Raw genomic sequence first — 23,218 nt, 5'->3', positions numbered from 1 at the left:
AGTTGTATTTAATCTAATCAAGTTTCCCATTCTTGCCAACAAGCAATAAGTGCATATGTATCTATTGCATATTCCAATACGAGTTTCCAAAAAGACCTATGCTACACACAATATACAATAAATCAGCTACAATAAATCATCTTAAAAAGAAGCTCTAGAGATCTGCATGAGTTTACACAAGGCAATAAATACTGGGCTTGCAGGCTTTGAAGTGACATTTCTAGAGCAAAGATAAACATATAAATACACTTGGCTGAGGCTTTAATATCTACAATAATTAAACTGTGTACAATGTTAAGTAGACACTTGGCAGCTTTTTGTTCTCAACAAACTCTACGGCTGTTTCACTGAAACTAAATCACCAAGACCCAAATTGATTGTCTCATCTGTTGATGTCCAGACTGCAGGTGCAAATTACTGACTGACATCTTAATGCGGCATGATGGAATATCATTACAGTAATTGAGGTAAAATTTAATCATCTTTCAGTACATGGACAGTATCTTGAAGGAATATGAATTGCACCCAAAAGGTTTGCCAAAGTCCTGCTTTTATCCTGCACAGTAGCTCCCATCCGATAAAGGACTTTGTCCTTTTTCTGCAAACTTAGTGCTGAATATAAGGGATGGGAAATAAATGCTGATTTGTTAGCCATCATTTACACCACTATGATGCAATACCTAACGAGAGATATATAAGTAGACCGTGTCCCTGTTGATGTGTGAGTACACCTGTGTGTGGCCTGTTTGCCAGGTGCAATTTGTTCAGTGTCTTTCTAGGCCAGTCTATAAAATGTCATGACATGCCCCACAATGCCTCACTGTCCAAATAACACACACCGTATGTCTCAAATCAGTCGCAGATTGTTTAACCCAATAAATTAGATTCATAGATTTATTACTTCTGTCTAACTGGTGTTAGCGTTTAATTGGTTCCTCATTTTGAGAGTCCCCAAACATTTAAAAATTTGCAGGAAAATATTGTAAATGGTTAAGGAATTTGCCAAGTACCGTCTTTGCAGTAGTACATTTGAAATAAATGCTACTGAAATATATAAACAATATGCTGTCAGAACGTTTGTATTCATGACAGGCAGATGCAAAGATGTAAAAGGGAGGCATTTGCCGCTGCACACCTCTAAAGAGCTTCTAGAAATAAAACTTGTCACCTTCCCTCTCTAACATTCATAATGCCCAATTTTCTGTTGCCATGAGAGCAGTTTAGTAAAAAGGAGGCAACACTGTATCCTCTGTATTTTCTGTCATTTTGGCTTTCTTGGACCATGACATCAAATTAAAAAGAAAATGTTGATTGATAAAACCATAAAAGCGAGAACCATGTTTCCCAAGTGGAAAAACTTCAGTGGGGTTGAAGTCTTTTAGGAAATTAGGAAAGTGAGTGTTGCTAAGGGCCTTCGGCTCCGATGACGCGCCTTTGGATTGGACTTCGGCGGAAACGGCAGGACGCTGCAAACCAAAGCTCAACTCAACTGGTAAGCCTTTGTTTCACCCGTCGACCACCTTACCCTCCTTCCCATTTATTCAATGCCGTCACACCAAAACCTGTATTTACTAACCACGGCGAGTGCTCACCTGTACGTCATATGTGCCGTTCATCATAACAGTCCTGTGCTGTTGAATGTGCACATCTGGTCTAGTCTTCCACGACTCTTTGGCTTGGTTCCTCTGCCCCTGTCCGGCCTGGACATCTGGGAGCAGAAAACACAAGACGCGGTTCAAAGCAGATAAACAAAGGGGGGGTCAGACTGCCAGGGGCAAAACCATCCGAGGACATGTGTGACCTCTCAAGAAGAAGTGGAACATTTAGATCGACAATCAGGGCCTTGTTGTTGATGTTGTTGTTGCAAGGAACCGGTCGTCCTGGAGTATACATCAATAAGCTTTACAAAATTAAAATAAAATAAATGTGGTTTTGAGATCCCTGTTAGTTTGAATTCCAATAAATTCCAGTAAATAATTTTACACATTAAGCATCATTACAAGTCGAAGACATTCCAGAGAGAGCTGGAGTTACCTAGAGGCGTGTTTTGGGGAGCCATGTTGTGGAGGGCCAGGATGTGCGTGTCGAGGGCGGCATCCTGCCGTGTGCGGTTGTGCAGGCCCAGGTGATACTTCCTAAAGTGCTTCACCAGGTCGGCGGGGTCGTTGCCATAGTAACCGTAGCCGCACACGTTGCACTTGAAGTCCTGGAGTTTGGGAGAGGGGCTGGAAGAAAGTGGCGGGGTGTCAGTTGTCGACTCCTCCCCTCCTTCCTGTCGGGGGAGGAGGTGGGGGGCGGAGAGGAGATGAGCAGCGAGGTGATCTGCCTCCCCTCGGCCTCTCTCCCTCCTCTCTCCTTCCTCTGACCCCTTCTCAATGTCCTCGAGCTCCGACTGGCTCTCCAGTCTGTCACTTAACGCCGCTCCCCCGTGGTTGGCTCTTCCCCTTCTCTCTCTCCTCCCCCTTCTCTCCTCATTGCTGTAGGGCTCCCCAACAGACAAGGGAGAGATGGATGAGGAGACGCACTCGCTCTCGCCCCCTTCCTCCTCTTCCTGCTCCTCATCGCCCCTGATCCGGTCCGAGGATTCTGGTTCAGAGGGCCGGTTTATCCTTTCGGCCTCTGCTCCGACTCTCCCCTCCTCCTCTCCCTCCTCTTCCTCTTCTCCCGTTGGCCTCCTCCCCTCTTCCTCCTCCTCCTCCTCCTCTCCTCCTACACTCCGGATAGGGGGATTCTTCTTCCTCACCATCGCTGAGAATTGGAAAGAGACATCGGGAGAAAATGACAGAATGAATTGGTTTTCGCTGCATTGTTCACTGATATGTTGTAGATGATGTATTGTTCATGCACATGGGAAAGAACTAAGAGTAGGGAATATCAAGCAGATTGTCATAATCCCTTCAAATCAAGACACTAACTGATACAAGGTGTCTCCGATAATATACAGTGGATTGCGCACACACACACACACACACGCTAATAACATTTTCTGACAATGATGTCTGTGTACAGAATAGCTTTGATTTGATTTATGAATGTGTGTGACGATGCTCAGCAGCGAACTCAGCAAATCAGAAACATCTAAGCTGCGAGAGGTTTCCTATGGATGCGTGTTCGGATGTTTGTTGCAACTTTATTTCTCCTTCCCCTCTTAAGCGAGGGAGTGAATCGTTTTTATCGTTATGGAAACCATCCGTGGGAAACTTCAACGCCCGGACCACATCAAAACCCAAAACCATATCTGAGGGACTGCGAGGCAGGGGTGGTAGTGAGTGAGAGAGAGAGGGAGGGAGGGCGAGGCAGAAACGGGGTAGACGGAGAGTGGAGCGGGAGGAACGGGGAGAATGGACGACAGACAACCACATCAAACCCCACTGGCCGTATCAGAAAGATGGATGAGGGGAGGCGGCAGACTGCAATTCATCCCCTCCGGAGATCCCCTCTCGCCTTCTTTCTTGCATCTCTTTCCACGCGCCTTTGATTCATTTTTTTCATCTCTCATTGTCCCTCCTGCTCTTTCTGTATCACCTCTTGACCTTTTTTTCTCATTTCTTCATTCTCTGCTCTTCTTTCCCATTTTAAATCTCTCATTTTAGTTATGCATCATTGTAATCAACATAACAAAACTCAAAAGTCAGTCATGTTTTGGTCTCCACTATCCTCTTTGAGATGGTACGATAATTTGAGTTGTTCCATCATTACAAAGATTTCTTTCAGTTACTGCTTTGTCCCACCATCTCTTCCCTTATAATCGCTCCACAAAGCCATCAAGTAACCAACCATGTGTTTTATGTTAAACCCATAATGTTTCTTTTGTTTGAAAAGAGAACAATTGTGGTCGCTCTGTTCACAACAGTCATGGCAGAGAGATGGGTTTTGCAACCGTGTGTGTGTGTGTGTGTGTGCGTGCGTGCGGTGGTCCATATTCAGTTGTAAACACAGTCAACCCATTGACCCATACGCTGTGTTTGTATGTGTGAGCAGTAGTAAACAGTCAAAGCCAAAGATGCCAACAGCTGATCATTTTTATATCAATGCAATAAAAGTGAGGCGTTTGTGTGTGTTTGCGTGTGTGTGTCTGTGTGTGTGTGTAATTCCTTTTTGAGGATATGTGTGAATTGGAAACAGTTGGAGCATGCGTGCGACCATGTGGCTAACTTTTGCGTGAGAGATAAACATTTGTTTTTATTTACTGATAGCAAACTGCAAACAGTGAAAGAGAATCACGAAAGAATCAGCGCAGTCACACACACACACACACACACACACACACACACACACACACACACACACTTAGAGAAAGACAATTACAAAGGGAGTGTTGAATACAGAAAATCACAAGGCCACAAACAAACAAGATTTACAGATAAATAAACCTTATATTTAAGGAACATATTTTATCAACCCTGTCATCTAGAGGATTAGGAAGAGAAGAGAAAATAAATCACACTCACAAAAAAGGCAGTAGAGAAATGACAGAGGCAGGCCTGCTTTCTTTGTTGAATCCAATTTTCTCTGTATGGCCTTTTCTAGTATTTTACCATTTCTTCTTTCCCTCTTTCTCCGCCATACAACTATTAAAATAAAGCAATTTATGTCTGAAAGGGCCCACGCCTAGACCAGCCCTGGCACTCACTGTGGGTGTGTGTGTGTGTGAGAGAGTGCAGGGAGAGAGGAAAATCTCATCTGATGTTCACCACACCCAGTCAGAATTCATCATTCACACACACACACACACGCACGCACGCACACACACGCACACACACAGGAAAACTACAGATCGTTGTGGTAAAGCGATGAAGCTGAAATCCCGACCTACTGTAAGAAGCACTGACTGACCCAACACTGTTTCCATCTGCCCCGAATAAATCCAGCAGCGACTTCAAAAGTTAATCAAAGCAACGAGAAGAAAACTACGAATTACTTTGGGGACGAGAGCGGAAAGGTAAATTATAAGAGCGATATTATGACCCAACATTTATTTACATTGGCATCATATATTTCTTTGCATACTGCTGGCGCACCAGTTGCATGAATCCAGTGGGTGGGAAAGAAGAAGAGGTGTGTGTGTGTGTGTGTGTGTGTGTGTGATGTAGTACAACCTTTGTCCGCTTCAGGCTGTATACACAGACTGGAACCATTACTATCAACTACAATTAGGTACAACCCACCACAACATACCACATAGCAACTACTGCTACTAGCTACAATTAGCCCCGACACACCACAATGGCCTCAATGCCACAGAGAGGATGAATGTGACAGTTAATCATTACCATCAACGACAACTACCCCCAACGCAAGTGAGGCTTGTGTCTGAATTTGCCAATACTCGCCCCCAAGACATCCGGTGGAGGAAGTACCCAGGGGGGCGAGGTACGTCTCCGTGGTGTATTTCTGCTCTTTGGACATTTTGATTGTGTCATAAAATGAAAGGATTTCTTTCTCCAGCTTGGTGAATTTAATTACAATGGTAATAAAACTCATCCCTGGCGAAAAGCTTTTGTGTTTTTTATCAGTATATGGTATGATGTTCCTCAGGGATGGCTTTGGGTTAACTATTGCACGAGATCACATAACACTTTACATAACACTCTAATTAGAACACCAACGACCTCCCGAATGCAAAACGATAGATAAACAGTAAATCTGTCAACATCCAGTGACTCCAAACCCGTTGTCTGACTGCTAATTATAAAGTCACTCTAATTGATGGGTTTCATACATAATCTTAACGCAGTCTCATATAACTGCTGCCTTCAGATAGCTCTGTTCCTCCCCTCCTTGTGGGTGAGCGTTAATTGGCATCCTGTACTTTCATAAACAAAAGGATTACCGGGTGACATGTGAAGAAACAATGCCGAAGGCCGGGCCTTACAGAGATATCCGTCAAGCTTTGCCCTTTGGTTTCATACTGTTGTCTCAAGTCTTTATTTCATTCCGTCCTTGTAATACCGTTCCTCTGATTCATTGTTGGTTCATGGAACGATAGATGAACGTAGAAGTGATGGTGCATTGAGGGCGAGTATGTTTAACTGTGGAAGGAAGGGCAAAGGGAAAACGAAGGTAAACGACTCCTAATGAAAACAAAGATGGGTGAATGGAAGGAGGGGAGCTCAGAGAGGAGGAGACAGGAACGACTATACATATTTTCGTCATTTAAAAATGAAAAGAGATGGTCTGGGGAAACAGGAGCAAAGAAAGGCAGTTCAGCAGGAGGGAACAAGACAAAGAGCAGATGAGCTTCACATTCCCAAAAGGTGGATGACTATTCGTATGTCTACTTTAAAACATCCCTTCATCCCCAAAGTGAGTTTGAGTTTCGCCAACAGACGCAGAGCGGTGTTCCAATGGAGCCACTGGACACTTAGACAGTCTCAAACACATGATTGCTGGCACATTTTGGGTCTGATTTGCCCAAAACTTGGAAGATAGAGTTGTGCATCACGGTGGTTTCTGCAGGCCACAGCAACAAAACTGCGTGTTTTATTAGCCGAATCAGCTGGATCAATGAAAGAGCAACCTGACAGCAAAAAAAACATCCCAACTGGATCCAGTGTATTCTGATCAAGATATCATTGATCGTGTTAAGCACAATTTACAGACATTCTTCTCACATTCAGATTTGGAGAGGAATCAAGGAGACAATTATGGCTGCAAATAAAACCCCATTGTGTATCTTCAGCCTGTGGCTTGCTATCCGTGATTAAATAATGTCTCGTTACACCAAATAAATACCACTGCTGCCAAGTAGCTTGCAGGGAGCGGAAACACTTCACTTCCTGTCCTGTCCTTAAAAAGGACTTTTCCCTGGAGGACTTGGCAGACGGCAGCTGCTGCTGTTGTTGTTGTTGTTGTTGTTGTTGTGATGGCTGCGAAATGTTCAAGCTTTCAAGACTGCGTCGTATCACACAGCAGTCGTTTATTCCCATGAAGGTGTCACAGATTACTAGCTCCAGGAAGGCCACTGGTGCACAAAATGGGAGTCACGCTGAACTGGATGCTACCTTCAGGTGACGTGACGGTGAATGAAAGCAGCAGAGGGAAATATTAATGGAAGCGCGCACGCGACCGCTTTAGTAACCGCACAGACAAAAGCGTTCCGGCCGTGAAACCGAGCCTATTTAGAGCGGAGGGATAATAATAGGAATCGGCCGGGCTCAGTTCCACGCCTGATGGGTGAAACAATATGGACAGAATTGGCTAAAGGGAGCATTTCAGTTTTGGAGGGTAAGTAACAGCTTGGAATTGATTTGGCAGAGGCAGGAGTCTAATTGGAGACAGGGAGGGGGTTAAGAGACAGAAACAGAAGGGAGAGAGAGAGGAGGGGGGGGACATAAAATCACTGCGAGACAGAGTCCACCTGCCATTTTAAGACTAAAAGTTTTCAGTTGCCTGCTAGGCCCCTAATCGCTGCCAGAAGTTTCTCACACACACACACACACACGTGGTTGCAAAACCCATCCCTCTGAATATGGACCACCACACGCACACACACACACACACACACACACACACACACACACACACACACACACACACACACACACGCTCTCTCTCTCTTTTCATCTGTTGGGTAGCGGGGGCCCAATTCATTCCAGCCACGGATCAAGTCGAATCACACACACACACACACGTATGGTCTGTGTAGGTCTCATTTGTAATTGGGTAACTGCATGCGAAATATGCCATCTTAAATGTCAAACTTAATCAGAGGTTCACATTTCAATACCTCTCCCTCTTGCTATGAGACTACCTCCCCTTCACCGGAGCCGCCTCGATCTGCACCACTGGTTTCCTGCCCATACTTCTGTGCTGTCCTTACATAAACCTTGATGTGTTGGTAGCAGTGTGAGTGTGTGTTAGGATGATTGCGCGACACCTTCAGTCGCTCTGTGTGACTGACGGATGGAAATCCGTCCATTAAATATGGCGAATAAATGTTCAAAGAATGGAACAGGCTGAGACTGAGACTAATGTCTTGGCCTGTGTTTTCTGTGTGCGTGTGTGTGCGCATGTGGGTCGTTTTGAAATCAGTAGGGACTTATTTGAAAGTGGGCGGGATTAAAATGTAGCTATACGGATGCGCTAGCTGATACGGAGTTCCACACAAAGCTCTTGAGTTGCAGATTGATTGATGAATGGATGTCATGGCGTTAATGGACTAAATTGGATGATGCCAGCTCATGCAGGAACACATCATTTCTTGTTCTACAGGAAGACAAGATAATTGGATTTTGACAAACAATATGAAGAAACTGCCTTGATAATTCTAGTCGATGTTGTTGATTACACTTCACAAAAAAGCAATGATTCAGAACCTGACAATACACGACACATTACTAAAAACACACAGAAGACTACTGTATCAATCCTTCCTGCACAGAAACATACCCCCCCACTCCACTCCCAAATAAACTTTATTAAAAGAGGAGTCTGAGCACTATTAAATGCTTGGGATTACTGCACCACACAGGGTCTGCATGGGAAGCACTTCAGTGTGCGGGCTGTGTGATACTCTGTAGGAGGGCTTCCTCCCCTGGGGAGCTAAAGGCAGAGTACTGGTAGAGGCCGGAGACACAGACACACACGTCCATGTTCATGTCCAGTATAACCATGGTCTTTTGGCTAAAGAGAGCTTGGGGGTTTCTATGTGCACCTCAAAAACCACCTGACAACGAAGAGAGGTTTCCTCACTTCTGTGGGGGAGACTCTCTCCAACTGGTGTACAAATAGAAACAGCAGTGTTTCTGCTTTCAAGCTCAATTTACGCATCAACTTTACAACACACACACAAACACACAAGAGGGAAACAACGTGTTAGAAGCGAGAGAAACCCCACCTCTCCAACTGCGACTTACTCTGCATGACACAAACTAGCTGTTTTCATCTGGGCGCATTTGTGTGTGCGCTGCACCAACAGCCTGGGAGCCACACTCTATAAAACTTTATTTTGAAGTGTGGGCCCACAGGTGGGTCAGAGGAGTTTAAAAACAAGTTGCACAGTTTGTCTGGAGGAGAGTGTGGGACCTTATTAGGCTGTCCAAGCTGTTCTATCCAAATTGCTGGAGGTTATTAGGTTAAAGCAAGGTACATGTTGTTACGATTGGCCTACACAACGGGCTGCCTGTGTGTGTGTGTGTGTGTGTGTGTGTGTGTGTGCGTGTGTGTGTGAGAGACTGCCAAAAGGTTGCTGGTTCAGTACCCAAAGGGACTATAAATGATGGTCAAATAAATCAGTATTACAACACACACACACACACACACACAGATCCAAGCTGCGAGCAGCATGAATCCAAATCTTTTACACACACACCTAGGCTCTTTACATCACAAGCATTCAAGTGTGTGTGTATTTCTGGGTCTTCTCAGCAATTTGCAATGTATTAGTAAAACGGTGCAACAGAACACACACACACACACACACACACACACTATATATCTCTTCTGCTATTTCAATAATCTCTGACCTGAGAGTTTATAAGACTCAATAGTCTGGCCTCTAGAATGACTGTCTGGATTCATACTTTACACACATACACACGCGCACACACACACATACACTCCCCTGGTATGGTCCTTAGAGCGTACTCTGTCCGTGTGTGAATGTGACTGTGGAGCATACCATGTGTGTGCGGTCACGTCTAAGAAAGCTAAAATCTCTCTCTCTCTCTCTCTCTCTTTCACCATCGCTGACAACATCACCGTAACCAGATTTCGCAGTACACAAGATGTGGTCAACAGTTAAATGCACATGGGTGTGTGTGTGGAGGAGGGGGGAGGGGGGTGTGTGAAATCACATTAATAACTTGAGTGATAAATCCCACTACTGTTAGGGGGGAGCACAGCATCACACGCTGCATATGAGAAACACACACAGCGACTGCAAAGAGGGTGTGTCATTAAATATCGTTACTCTCGCTGCCAGGAGTCAGAGATTGATGAGAAGAAAAGATCAGTGAGGCTCACGCACACACGCAAAAAAATACACACACAGACACACACACACACAGAGAGAGAAAGAGAAAACACATTCAAACATACCATTTATCTATCCTTCATATGGAACAAACACATTAACACACTTTTGCAGAAAGGACTGATTAACTCAACAAGAATTCCATTCAACTATATTCTATACCATCATAATTAAGGTTGAAAACCATATTAAAAGATTAGTTCCCCCATTTGCATCTTATCGTTTACATTACTTAAAAACAATGGAGCTTCATTAAATCCTCATTTAGTTTCTTCCTGCGCATCAACGAAGCGCCACATTACACACACACACACACAGACACACACACACGGGCACACACACACAATTAGCAGTTGAAAATCTGTTGCCGCCTGAGAGCAAACCCAATAAACAAACAGACGTTTTTCTTGTGTTGGAACTCTTCGAAGCAAAAAGAAAGCAATTGTACGCCGCTATGGTAAATGGTATTAAATAACAATCTTGTTACCAAAGGAAATAAACTAAACCATAGAGATACACAAAACAGTCACATTATATGCACAGAAAAGAATAACACATCAAAAGCAGCGTGAAGAAATGATAGAAGGGCGCCGCCCTCCAAATCATAGAAATATGAAAGGAAAACAACATCACACTACACAATTGGCACAGTTACCCCTTTGCCCCTCAAATAGGTATTCATGGTGTACACGAGACATGCTTTAAAGAGCAGTCCAGTATCCTATGAGTTTCATAGCAGGCTCCCAAACTTCCTGCGCTGGTGTTCAGACACAAAAGGATTGAGTCGGCGTGACGATGTTGATCTACTGTAAAACTATCAGGAACAGTTTCCACTCGCCACACAAACCGATCCAAAAAAAAAAAAGGCCCCAACTGTTTGGCGCCAGAACGCAACACGCGGCGACAAAGGTGCATCTTCTCAAACGGATTTTCCTTTAGGATTTAATTATTTTGATCAATAACAATGGTTCCTATCATCCCACCACAGACTGCTCTCAAGAGATTTCCATATCTGCGTGCCGGCCTTTGTGAGGTGAATGTGGATATGTTGCACAAACAGCTAAGCATGTAGCAGGCGGCCACAAAATCCAGTGTCACTGAAGGGTACCAACTGGGCCAGCGCTTTCCTTGCTGCTGATTCCACTTGAATCCTGTCAGCTGGTCGACATTTGCATAAAGTCACGCCTTTTCACAACGTCGCCGTAGTAGGTGAGCGGGTGACGCCGGGGTCGCAACAACAGGCCCCATATACCCGTTTACAAGGAGCCGGATGTGTGAGAACATGGTCCGCGGCAGACGCCTCACACAGAAGGACCGGGCACAGGTGAGATGACAAAGATGGCACGGTGGCGCAGGAACAGACAGAATTTTCACACTTGACGAGGAAAGAGAGCAGGACGTGAAAACAGAAATGAAAAGGACGATCGCACCCGAGCGTTGGCCCCTCCCATTTCTGCTGCTCGTCACTCTTTGCACACCACTAAAGTCCCTCCTACCAGCGTCAAAGCGGGGGATAAGATGTGTGTGTCTGTGTGGTGGAGACCCGACAACTTCCTCTCAACGTCCTGTGATCAGAGCTTTGGGTTTGCTGGGGGACAACCAGGAAATGACACACACTAACACACACAAAGTGGGTCGTAGGAATGTGAGCAGGCGGAATAAGCTAATGTGTTTGTTGTTTTTCCTGGAAGTGGAGGTATTTAAAGCTTCTCTATTGGATATTCAGCGCACTATTAAAGCAAACAAATGCAATGCTGTCACTTATAGTGGTAATTTCATACACCACACACAACTCAAATGGTTATGAAATAAACAATTGCATTTTTATTTAAAAATTTGCTTTTGTACAAAAAAACTTTCAAGATAACGCAATGCTTTACTTTAACCCAAAACTCACTTTTACTGGATAGAGCTTGGAGGTTAACATCCCGCGGCGAAGCGTTAATGGAAAGTGCTACAAAATGGTGTGTGTGTGTGTGTTCTATCACTTATAAGAAAAAATAGATGACGAAGACACACTAACAAGAACAATAAACGGGAAGGAGGTGGCAGCACTTCTTAGAATTAAAAAAAAAGCTGAGATTCAATCACTTCTAAGGCACGTGTGTGTGTGTATTTGGATCTGTGCGCGTGTGTGAATGTGGTTACTTGAGTGTATTCTGTCCTTTTTTTCGTCACTAACTTGTCTTTTCACCCAAACGTTTGCATGGGAGCAGATGTGCTCAGCCTCAGACACACACACAGCAACACACAAACACACGCACATGAAGGACACTGAGACAGTTTAGAAAGCCTTGAGGCTCAGTCTGAGCTTTCATTTCCTCTATCCTGCATAACAACCAACAAATACACACACACACACACACACAGAAATAGAGAGAGCGGATGGTTATGAGACTTTTGGCCTACCCAGAGGGGCGACAGTGGCACTGAAGACCACTAGCTAAGACCATTAGTGCAGAAGACCGTTCTGACTTTAGACAATCAAGGCTCATTTCAATAAGACAGACTGAACAATAATTACTGTGGCTGGAATGAAATCAACTAGAAGAATTAAACCAATAAGAAAACAAACAGAAGAATTACAACATATTCCTTTTACTTCCGAAGCTGTCACTTTGAAGATCTGTGGCCGGTAGCACACACAGACGCAGTTACTCTGTCAGGTGAAATCTGAAGGAGTTTTAAGTGTCACGTTTTCAGCTCATCCCTCTTAAAACAGGAATTTGGCGATACAAGGTGATACCTCGAGACATTCAAAGGGAAAATATTGTATTTCTCTTCAAGTCCCAAAGGTTCTTCCCTAATTAAATCCGCTACTTTCTTGCCCGGTGGTGCGGTGATGGAGAAGGTTTTCCTCGGGCTTTCGTGAGTTGACATCCATCTCTAATGGGTTACAGCCCCTGTTGCTCGTCCTCATCTCTTCTCCTCCCCACACACACACACACACACACACACACACACACACACACACTTTGAGCTTTCCTGTGTTAGGGGAAGTTGCAAGTCGTTGCGACATCGGACAGCTCCTTAATACACGTACATTGTGTCTCTCTCTCACACTCACACAGACACACACACACACACACACACACACACACAGAGAGAGAGAGAGAGAGAGAGAGAGAGGTGACCGCAATGTGCATTGACCTGATTTGATCTTATTCTGCATTCTCAATGTGATGAACTGAAATCGATCCTGTGATTATCCGTCTCTGGGTGATTTTAGAGAGGGCCGGGGAGCAGAGGCCTTTGTAATGAAGGTGGCAGTTATTCGGGGAGTGTTGTTTGGACACAGGTCCTCTGACTGAAATATCGACAGAAGGTTATTAACCCTTAATGGTCCATTGTGCGCTGGCATCCCCTCTGCAATGCACTCTAATAATTGAGAAAAAGAGCCAGCAGCGGAATGTGAGCACCTGATGTGGAAATTCTCACATCAGTTGGGTTTCTCGCCATATTCTCACCCGAGGGCAGACACAACACTACATCAACCTTGTCTGATTCGTGCAGCATATTTCATCATGTATTACTGGTGCAGCGTGGATATACAGACAAACAGCAATGCTGATAACCATCTCTCCTCATTACCATCTGGTCCTTCTGTTAATACACATGTACATTGACCTCACCTGTCAAATACAGTACAAGGACTGTGAAATATAAAGAGATAGCAACATAGAACCCTGTCAGCGGCAAAAGTTAAAGGATCTGGAGAGAAAAGAATAGCAATAATTCGTTGTTTTCTAATATCCCAAATTGTGTTTGCCAGGCCCTCAAAATAATGCTGTGGTCCCATTTGTAAAAAGAAAGCTAAAAAGGGAAATCTTAACACACCGTAGTTTGCCTGTTGTGTTGGAGCTTATCAGGCTCTTTGAAGGCGTGCTGAGGATCAGTCATGCTACCTCAGCTAGATCAGACCACATTAGGTAGGTCAAAGATTTACAAGAGATTCGGGTGTGGATCAGTAACAAGCAGAAAGGCATGTCATATTTAGTTCTCACACCCATCTAACTGCTGGTACACCCTTAGAAATACACAAACACACACACAAGCATAGGCACGCACAAACACAAAACATTCAGGGCTTAAACCGATCTAACTGCACCCTAAATCCTTTCATTATTTCAATGCCCCTCCCTCTGACTTCACTGTCTTTCAATCTCTTTTTATTCTTTTCTCCAATCACTGTCTGATCTACGCTGCAGAGGAATGACCAAGGAGAAAAGCTCCATACCTTGGCTGTGCAAGACAATAGATGTCCATAGGGGAAAACGTCAATTCTGCATTAACATCAATGGGAAAATTAGCCAGGCGGTACAAATTGTGCCTTTAAAATATGTCCATCAATCACTACCTGTTGTCTGTAGTGAATGTTTGTGTCTGCGGTATTATGCTTCAGTGATCCACAAGGCAAACGTAACAAACCACCCATGAAAAAAAATAACTCTCTCCGTAAAAGTCTAAAGTGAAAAACCTGTAGGCATGACATGCTGTAAAATGTGAAGCTAGTCATGTATAAACTCTCGTGGTTCTTGTCTCAGTCAAACCTAAGAGAGCAACACACGGAGGGCAACACACGGAGGGCAAAACACAGAGGGCCACACACAGAGGGCAACACACAGAGGGCAACACACAGAGGGCAACACACAGAGGGCAACACACAGAGGGCAACACACAGAGGGCAACACACAGAGGGCAACACACAGAGGGCAACACACGGAGGGCAACACACAGAGGGCAACACACGGAGGGCAACACACGGAGGGCAACACACAGAGGGCAACACACAGAGGGCAACACACAGAGGGCAACACACAGAGGGCAACACACAGAGGGCAACACACACAGCAACATGCATGGAGCTACACACGGAAAGCGAGGTTAGAACCCAAGAAGAGACTTGGCGGCATTGAGACACACAGCTAAACCACGAAGGGGGGGGGGGGGACAGAAAAAGGACGAGAGGGGAATTCATTGCCTTAAAAGCAGCTCTTAGTCAAAGAATGTGATAACAATCAGACACACACGCTCACAGACACACACTCCTTGTAGCTTTACTTCGAATCTCTGGAGATAAGACAAGAAGTCCTTAATTATAGTTTGTGAGTAAATTGTGCAAATGGTTGAGACACACCGTAAAAGAGAAAGTCAGTGGTGGACTGGAGCAGGGATGAGATTCTTTCCACCTATGTGTCACTTCCTTCTGCTCTTGCCCCCTTCAAACGTAGCATTACAAATCTCCCTGCACCCAGAACGTATCTAGATATTTAACCAGGTAACATTTACCCCCAGCATTACAGCAATACGTGTCCTCCGTATCCCGTTGAGATTTGGTTGCTTTGTCCGACCCCCCAAGCTACCCAAATGACGTAATTATTACCTACTTCTGCACGGGCGCTTTTTATTTTTTAAATAGCATTCAGACTTGTTGAGAGAGCCATTAAGAACCGCGGAGCACTGTTGTAGGACCGAGAGACACTAGTCTAGTACCGAGACCAGATGTTTTCCAGTGCGCTGTGTGTGGAGGATGAATCCAATGGAACGTGCGTTCAGTGTGGTCACCTCGCTTGTCCCTGACCACCTCTCTGGAAATCTTTCGGCCGATTGGATGCCACTTTGGGGCACATTAACAGCTGTACTTTGATGTGGTCAAGGACTATCCGGTTGCTATCTGACCGCTCCCGAATGCACCGGAACGCGAGGTTTAAATGGAGTTTTACTTCCATCAAAATTTCACTTCAAGGAGGCCCTTTCAGAATCTCTCGCTCGCCTTCAGCCACCTCTCCTCTTTCATCCTGCAAACCCCTCTCCCCGAAGCCATAAAGTCCTCAAAAAAAGTTAAGGATTAGCGCTGTCAAACAGAGTTGACCACAAAGATATTCACCTATATACTGAAAAGAAAAATAAATGAAAAGCCGTCTTCTCGGATGTTATTCTCTAGCGGTCTCTTCTTCTTGCGCCTCCCTCTGTTCAGTACACACTATTTGTCCCACAACCCATGATGTACTTTGGGTTTATAGATATGAGAGACATCATGGTGGCTTTGTCATTGTCAGCATGTTAGCAAGCTGACGTGGGCATTCAGGCGAAATCACTGCCTCTGTGCCAGTGGCCTACTAGCATCAATGTACACTCTTTGTAATCAATTGTTTTGTCCACTTTATGTCAGAAAAGACAGTTTCCTCTAATAGGACTTCTTATTTAAGCACCCGTGTATGCTTAGTGTAGCGCTGTGGAAGCCTTTTCTCTCTCTCCTGTCCCATTGAAAGGTCCACCGTTCCCAGAGGGTTTTTTCAGACTTATCCCAGCACATAAGCCAAGGATACCGGGAAAACAAGGTAGCAGAGGAAACTACAGACTAAAGCATCCTTCAACCAGAAGGCCAAGTCATCTCCCCTGTGACTGTAGGAATCCCTCCTGCTAAAGTGTCCTTGAGCAACTCCCAGGGGTGCTGTTCTGACGCGAAGGCTACAATCCAAGGGGGTCATTTCACTTCAGTGGATCAATGGACAATCAGCCTGTGAGCTAAAGTCACCAAAGTTCCAAGCCTCACCTCACAACACTCTGGTGGCAAATGATTGCCTCCCCCTCCTTCTGTCTATGTGGCACTCTTTTCTCTTAGGGCCTTCCTCTTTTCACTCTCCTCCTGTCCTATTATGGACATAGCAACAGTGTTGCTGTCGGGACGACCTAAGGTTTGATTCACCGTCCGTCCCTGTCTGAATGTTCCTCTGTGTGTGTGTGTGTGTGTGTGTGTGTGTTAGATAGCAGATAAGAGCCATATATAAACAGCACTTGAAAGCAGAAATGTAAATGTTTAAAAGTCACAGCAGAACACAGACCATATCAAGATACCAGAGAGAGAGAGAGAGAGAGAGAGCGAGAGAGAGAGAGCGAGAGAGAAAGCGAGATTAAAGCGGAGTTCACACCAGGAGAACTCGCAGGAGACAGCAGTCAGCAGGACTCCAGTCATCAATAAAGCTTAGTGGAACTAAGCACCTTAGAGCTATGCATCTGGGGATCCTTGATCTGTTGCTGAGTGCAGAGGAAGTTTGAACGGACAGACCGGAAACCTGCGTCACTCCAGGGCCTCATGCTGGCAGGCAGGCGGCATAAACTTTACCAATACTCACAGAGGCTGCCATTTAGAGAAGAAAGTATTCCAAGTGGAAAACAGTGTATTCACCCACGCTACGATCTCACAAACTTCCTTTTCAATGCAGGGGGGTGGAGTTTTTTCTTTTGTTACAGTTATTATTGCATCATGTCCATAATGAAAACGGTCACATTTTGCAACATCATTGAAGGCTGCTCAAAAACCACATGATGGTTGATGATACGGTTATCAGAAATGAACTTTAAAAAAAAGATATTCTTAAGTGAACAGAGCTCACTTCTCCCTTCCTCAAGTCGGAAGTCCTTTTGTTATTATTTTCTTTCATTTTAATCTCATAAAAGGTGCCTTTAACTACAAACAAAGAAATCCATGACAATATTAAAATACTGAGCCACCATTTCTACAACAAGGATGTTGGTCTGAGGTGCAAAGCACACCTGTAGTTATTACAACAGACAATGGTTGCCGATTTCATAACATTTGACCCAGAGAGCAAAACTGAATGAGGCTCTCAATCCTTCCCTAGACGTTAACAGGAGCTCATATCATCATATCATTTCATTCAGACAGCTACGTTCATCTCTTCTTCAGTTCTTGATTGTGTTGAGATATTTCTGAATAAAAAGTGTTTCTTACATGTTACAGTAAAGGCCAGCAGGAATTATTTGCTGAAATCACACCTTTCATCTATCGGGCTTTCTACTGCAAATGTGCTACTATCTTTAGCACCAAATAAGTAAAGCTATACACTTGCTTCATGAATCAAATCTTGCCAGATTTATGCGACAATGTTAATGCAGAGGTATCTGTGAACATCCTTGCAAGAACGTGCTTGTTATTGAGGATACGGTGTACACTGCACATGCATGCTTCCTTGGGTGGGCATGCAAGTGGGTATGTTCATGAATGTGTACATGTGCAAGTGAATGATTGTTAGCAGAAGTTTTGAAACCTTAGAAGTCATTACCACAGCCAGGTTTATGCCAAATTGACAAAATAAACAAGGAGCGAAAACATAAGAACAAGAGAAAAGAAATCGTTTAAATGAAACACCGCCAATGATAAGAAAATAATTGCAAAAAAACAAAAGAAAAAAAGTCCTTATTTAAGTAAAAACAGCGAGACACTGGCAAAAGAAAATCACAAAAAGAAAAAAATGACATAAAAAGAAAAAATCTTCAGTACAGTGACTGTGTATGCAGGCCCATTAGTGTAAGATAACGGTGTGTTATTTGACATCACTACTGCTATGTCGTCTTCTTTTTTCCTTCACATCTCGAGACATTTTTGTTTTTACAGCTTCACTCCGGCCAGACCAGACCGCTGTACACACACGCATACACACAAATGCATATATTCTATCTCTCACACACAGACACACATGTACGCATGTGTATGTATATATATATATATATATTATTCCCATACACACAGACCCCTAAAGAGGCCCTTTTCCACATTGGGCCATATGGTGCAGACAGGCGCACGGAAACAATTCTCTAAAACAACACACACTCTGCACTTAGAAACCTGCCACACACACACACACACACACACCAGACAGTTAAACCTGCTGAATGAATTGCTGCCTTGTTCAGCGGTGCACTAATGGCAAGAAACCTGCCATGGAGATTACCACACACACACGCACACGCACACACACGTTCAAACACACACATAAACACGCAGAGGCTCAGCATTAAGCATTCTAGGGCACTTATCCATTAGAGGGGTTAGTTATTTTCCCCCAGTCTAAAAGTAGGTATTCAACTTAATATTCCAACGGTGGTAAATCTGTTCCGTTAAGCAGCTTGGGTCTTTGAGAAGCTGGTCTTTAGGAATACAACGAGGTACCCTGGCTAATAGAACTGAAATGGAACTAGAAATATTTTGTTGCCATCAAAACAGCCCAAATGAAAAGTAAGTTCAATAGCAACTCTATGAAAACCTTCCGTAGGCTGCCAAACGAAGCATATGTACGCACAATGTGACTCGTACAGTAGGTGGAAAATGTATCTCAGATCAGATCTGCAGTGGATGGTGATAGTAAAGCTTAAAGTATGTCGACAGATTCATATAGTGCTGTTAGCATCTTGCTTTAGCTCACATGGACTGTATCAGCACAGAGTTTCAAATGAATCAGTGAGACAGCTGATGTCTTACTATGTCTATACATGGCAAATACATTGCTGCTATATTCCTCCTCTGAATCCTGTATATAGGAGCTTTTATTCAAATTTAACTACGTGACAACTTTAACGGCAGCACTTCTGGCACAGAATCACATGCCAAACTTCAGAAGATCTTAAATAAACAAAGCAGAAACACCTCCTTATTAAGCCTGCCTGGAGATCATCATAACATGAACCTGATGCATCCAGTCTTTTACCCCTCTTCCCTCCTCCTTCTCTCCTTTAACTCCAGTGGCGTCTTTCTTAGCGTATGGAATATGGCCAACGTTTTGGAAGTACTTAAGTGTAAATTTGTTTTTTTTTCCTCAAACATTCTTATCCAGTCTTTTAGTCACAGCCGTATTATCCAGGAAGGTATTTAAGTCTACTCCTCGGAGAGTCTCTCAAAGTCCCATTTCCCCTAAAGTCCCCCAAAGCAGGTCTGCCAATATTCAAAAACAATATGGAATGATGCACGTTCCATTACTGACAATTGGCCTTGAAAAGATTCAGGAGTCAAACTCAACAGTGTTTGTTGTTGCAGTCAAACGGATCCGAGGGACTCAAAGCAGCGAGAACGTCCGATTTTCCAGGTCGGCTTACTCAGCCGTCATTCATTAAGACCCCAAAAAGTGACTTCTGTAAGACACGGTGCAGAGAAGGAGAGCAGCACTGAGTCATCATCTCAGCGAGAGCTAAACTTCCTCTCTCAAGAAGAGGTAAGGAACTAGATATCTGCGTTCTTGCATGAATAGACATCTGTACACACTTTTTTTCAACTAATTTAAGAGAAATATCATTTATTTAGCATGTAACTACAGAACAGGTACAGAAAATACCATTAAAATGTCTTATTACAAACATTGCCTCGCTCACATTTGGCTTCGACGGGCACCTGGATCTGTCCGCCCCCAGCTTCTCTGTTTGGATTGTTCTGGCTCGCTCGGCTGACGCTGCCGGGCCTGTAGCTGGGCGCGCCGCGGCAGCGCCACCGCTAGCCACTAGCCTATCAGCTCCCAGCGGCCCCCAGTCTTCATCGGCCCGGGTTGGCCGAGCTGGTGCTGATCTGGCTGTGGATGACCAGCGGCCGCCCGAGGCACTTCCTGTCTTTGTTGCGTTTCTTCAGCAGGGGACTGCGGCTCTCATAAATCTGCATAGATTCTGACAACACGTTGTAGAATGTGAAGTTGTCTGGCTAGCTGGCTGATCCGTGGCCCAAAACTGCACATCCTATAATGTCAGACGAGTGAATGGAGAAAGCGAGTACTGTCGGTAAAGGCCCGTCAGCATTGACTAATAAACGGTCAAAACTGTTTAACATCAGCAAAGTGCTTTTTTAGAAAGGACAACTTGTGGGATGTAGCCACATGGTCAGCATTTAAAATCTTTTGCGGCCTCCATGCAATACAAACTGCAGGGCAAGAATGCTCAAAATAACAATACCCAAAATCCAGATTGCTGAAACTCTTGAGACCAGACCGCCACACGCTGGGGTCTGCCTAGCCGGAATTCCACCTGTCGGTAAAGCAGCCTTCCGTCAGCAAGGAGCAAGAGGCGAGAGTTCGGGTGGTTTTCCCGCTTCTGACCCTTTGGAATGAATCCAATAAACAAACTCAAAAAGGTACACAGACCGCGGATGTTTCATTGGCGAGACATGAGGGAGGTTTTAGAGCCAGCACCACAGCCTCTAATTTTACTGCAGCAGGGTCAAACTGTCTGCCCCCTCGCACTCGAGGTTCCGCTTCTCCCTGCCTCCCTTCCCTCCAGCCAGACCCGCAATACGGCCTCCAGCGGCCCGGTGTCGGTGCTCGTCACACCTCGGCTCCAACTGCAGGGACGTCGGGTCGGGAGGCATCAGTGTGCACATGGAGACGGTTTCCTAACCGAGAGTAGGTGATCTACGTACAACATTAGGACAACAGTAACCGCGTACTTCCCCCCCACAAGAGGTGATCCGCTCGCAAGTTCGCCCCCAAAACCTCTATGACCACATCAGCAATAAGACCTCCTACTTACACAAGATCCTTTTCGGTCCTATCATGATGGACTGAGGACACAGCCAACAGTTGGCATGCTCATTTCAGGAGCTATCTTATCTAAAACATAGAAGGCAGTGACATTACTTCTTCCCATTGCGTTATAATGCTCATTAGTTGTTTTCTAATGTTCCAAAATAAATTCTGGACGGATAAAGCACACAAAGCACAGCACAAGTTTTTATCAAAATAGGCAGTGACATTGAAGCTGACTTGGCGAGAATGACTTTACCTCTGAGACTGGGCTGTATCTGAGGAGGGATTTCTCCTCCCAGACATACCAGAGGCCGCACACAGCTGTATAGTTCACCAGCATATGGATTAAATAAATACAGTCTGCACCAAGCTTGTTAACACTTGTTCACTTGGCTACAACACACTGACGCTGCTGCAGCCAAACTGAACATAGCGCACACACACACACACACCCATATCTTCGCACACCCACACAAGCTTCATACACACAAAAAGGTAGCCTTGCACACAAGGAAACCTCCCTAAAGAGGGGATTTGCCGGTGAATGGGTGCAGCGCTGGTTATCGTGGGAGCGAGTAGTGACACACACACGCAGGTCTTATGGCTTGGGAGGCACACAAAAGCATACATAGAGACTGATACACTCTTTTGATCAAGCAAGGGTTCAAGTGCTAGTGTGGTACAACACATAAGCAGTTTGCAGCATTACTTAACTGAGTCTCAGTTAGACCAACTTATACAGACCCATATGATGACTTTTCCACAAAAGAATCCTCTGCCTTAGGAACAGAGCGGGTACAGTAGGACACAGTTAGAACACGGAAATACGGAACCAATAGTTGGGCTTGTGGTCAGTTGTTAAGCTAATCTGAATAATGGATTTTAACCCTAACTCTGCTTCAAACGCAGAAACAGTCACAGACGAAGATAAATGGGAGGAGGCTCTGAAAAGTAGGTTGGCTGCATTGCTCCTGCTTTGCCTACTCACTGTTCTTTATCTGATTATTGGATTTTTTTTTCCTGAGGAAAAAGTGCACAGTGAAAAAAGGCACGCTTGAAACGGCGGTGGAAAATTTAGCAGCAGGCGAATGTCCCTTTTGACTGTTTGGGTGTCTCAATAGACAAACTGAACTAATAGGTGGATTGGGTGAATTTCAAGATTTGTGCAAACTTGGGGACGATGTGGGCTCAGAGTGCGCTGGGGTTCGTATTGGCCCTGGCTTTGGGATTTAGACTCGGCGTGCTTTGTAAAAGGACGAAGGTAATGTCATCCGATATGAATTGCCACACACGCACACACAGATGCACACGCACTCACCAATTACTTTGATTTTTGATTGATTCGCTGACCTTTAAACAAGCTGATCATTAACACACCAACAAATTAAGTCATTAATTGCCATGGCAGCTGGTGACACCTCCTGTATTAATCTTCGTCGGCATAATTAATAAATCCTAATTGGAATTAATAGTTGTTTGGGATGTGACGGACGAAGAGGGAAAACCTGCTGTGTCAGTGAGTTTGAGGGACAGAAGTGTAATGCCCTCTCTACAGAATGATGAATGGCTATTTGTTTCTTTCCCCCACACACACACCCACCCACACACACAGGCACCTATAGAATGAAAGCTGTGTCTCTGTGTGTAGAGCATGAGTCAAACTTGCTGGTGGGCCTGACTGAATTGTCTCTACTCCACATTCCTCAGCCTTCCAAATTTGACTTGTACAAACAGATCAAAGACTACAATACCACACCACACAAGCGCGCTTGTGTGTGTGTGTGTTTAAGTGCATCCTTTCAACCGTGTATGCACATGCATCCATACATGGTTGCAGGGATGCATGTAAACACACATACATAGACCACAACTAAAAGCATCAAGATGCTCAAAGATGATTTTCGCCGCTGAACAGCATGACCGAGCAAAGCCACATGAT

The 23,218-nt window shown here is 44.6% G+C and overlaps 1 protein-coding gene across 8 annotated transcripts in view; it reads right to left on the bottom strand.

The window, feature by feature from the left end:
• Positions 1 to 23,218, bottom strand: part of trps1 (trichorhinophalangeal syndrome I) — an 89,378-nt gene that overhangs the window by 46,961 nt on the left and 19,199 nt on the right. For all 8 annotated transcript variants that reach the window (XM_037474103.2, XM_062558437.1, XM_037474105.2 and 5 more), the window contains 2 exons: positions 2,035 to 2,748; positions 1,593 to 1,708 (listed from right to left, as the gene is read on the bottom strand). In XM_037474103.2, the coding sequence (XP_037330000.2) occupies positions 1,593 to 1,708; positions 2,035 to 2,748 (830 nt within the window). The remainder of the gene's footprint in view (positions 1 to 1,592; positions 1,709 to 2,034; positions 2,749 to 23,218) is intronic.

This window comes from Pungitius pungitius, chromosome 17, assembly GCF_949316345.1.
Source record: "Pungitius pungitius chromosome 17, fPunPun2.1, whole genome shotgun sequence".
Lineage (NCBI taxonomy): Eukaryota > Metazoa > Chordata > Actinopteri > Perciformes > Gasterosteidae > Pungitius > Pungitius pungitius.
The sequence above is the reverse complement of the archived record's forward strand: the minus strand, read 5'-3'. Positions and strand labels throughout refer to the sequence as shown.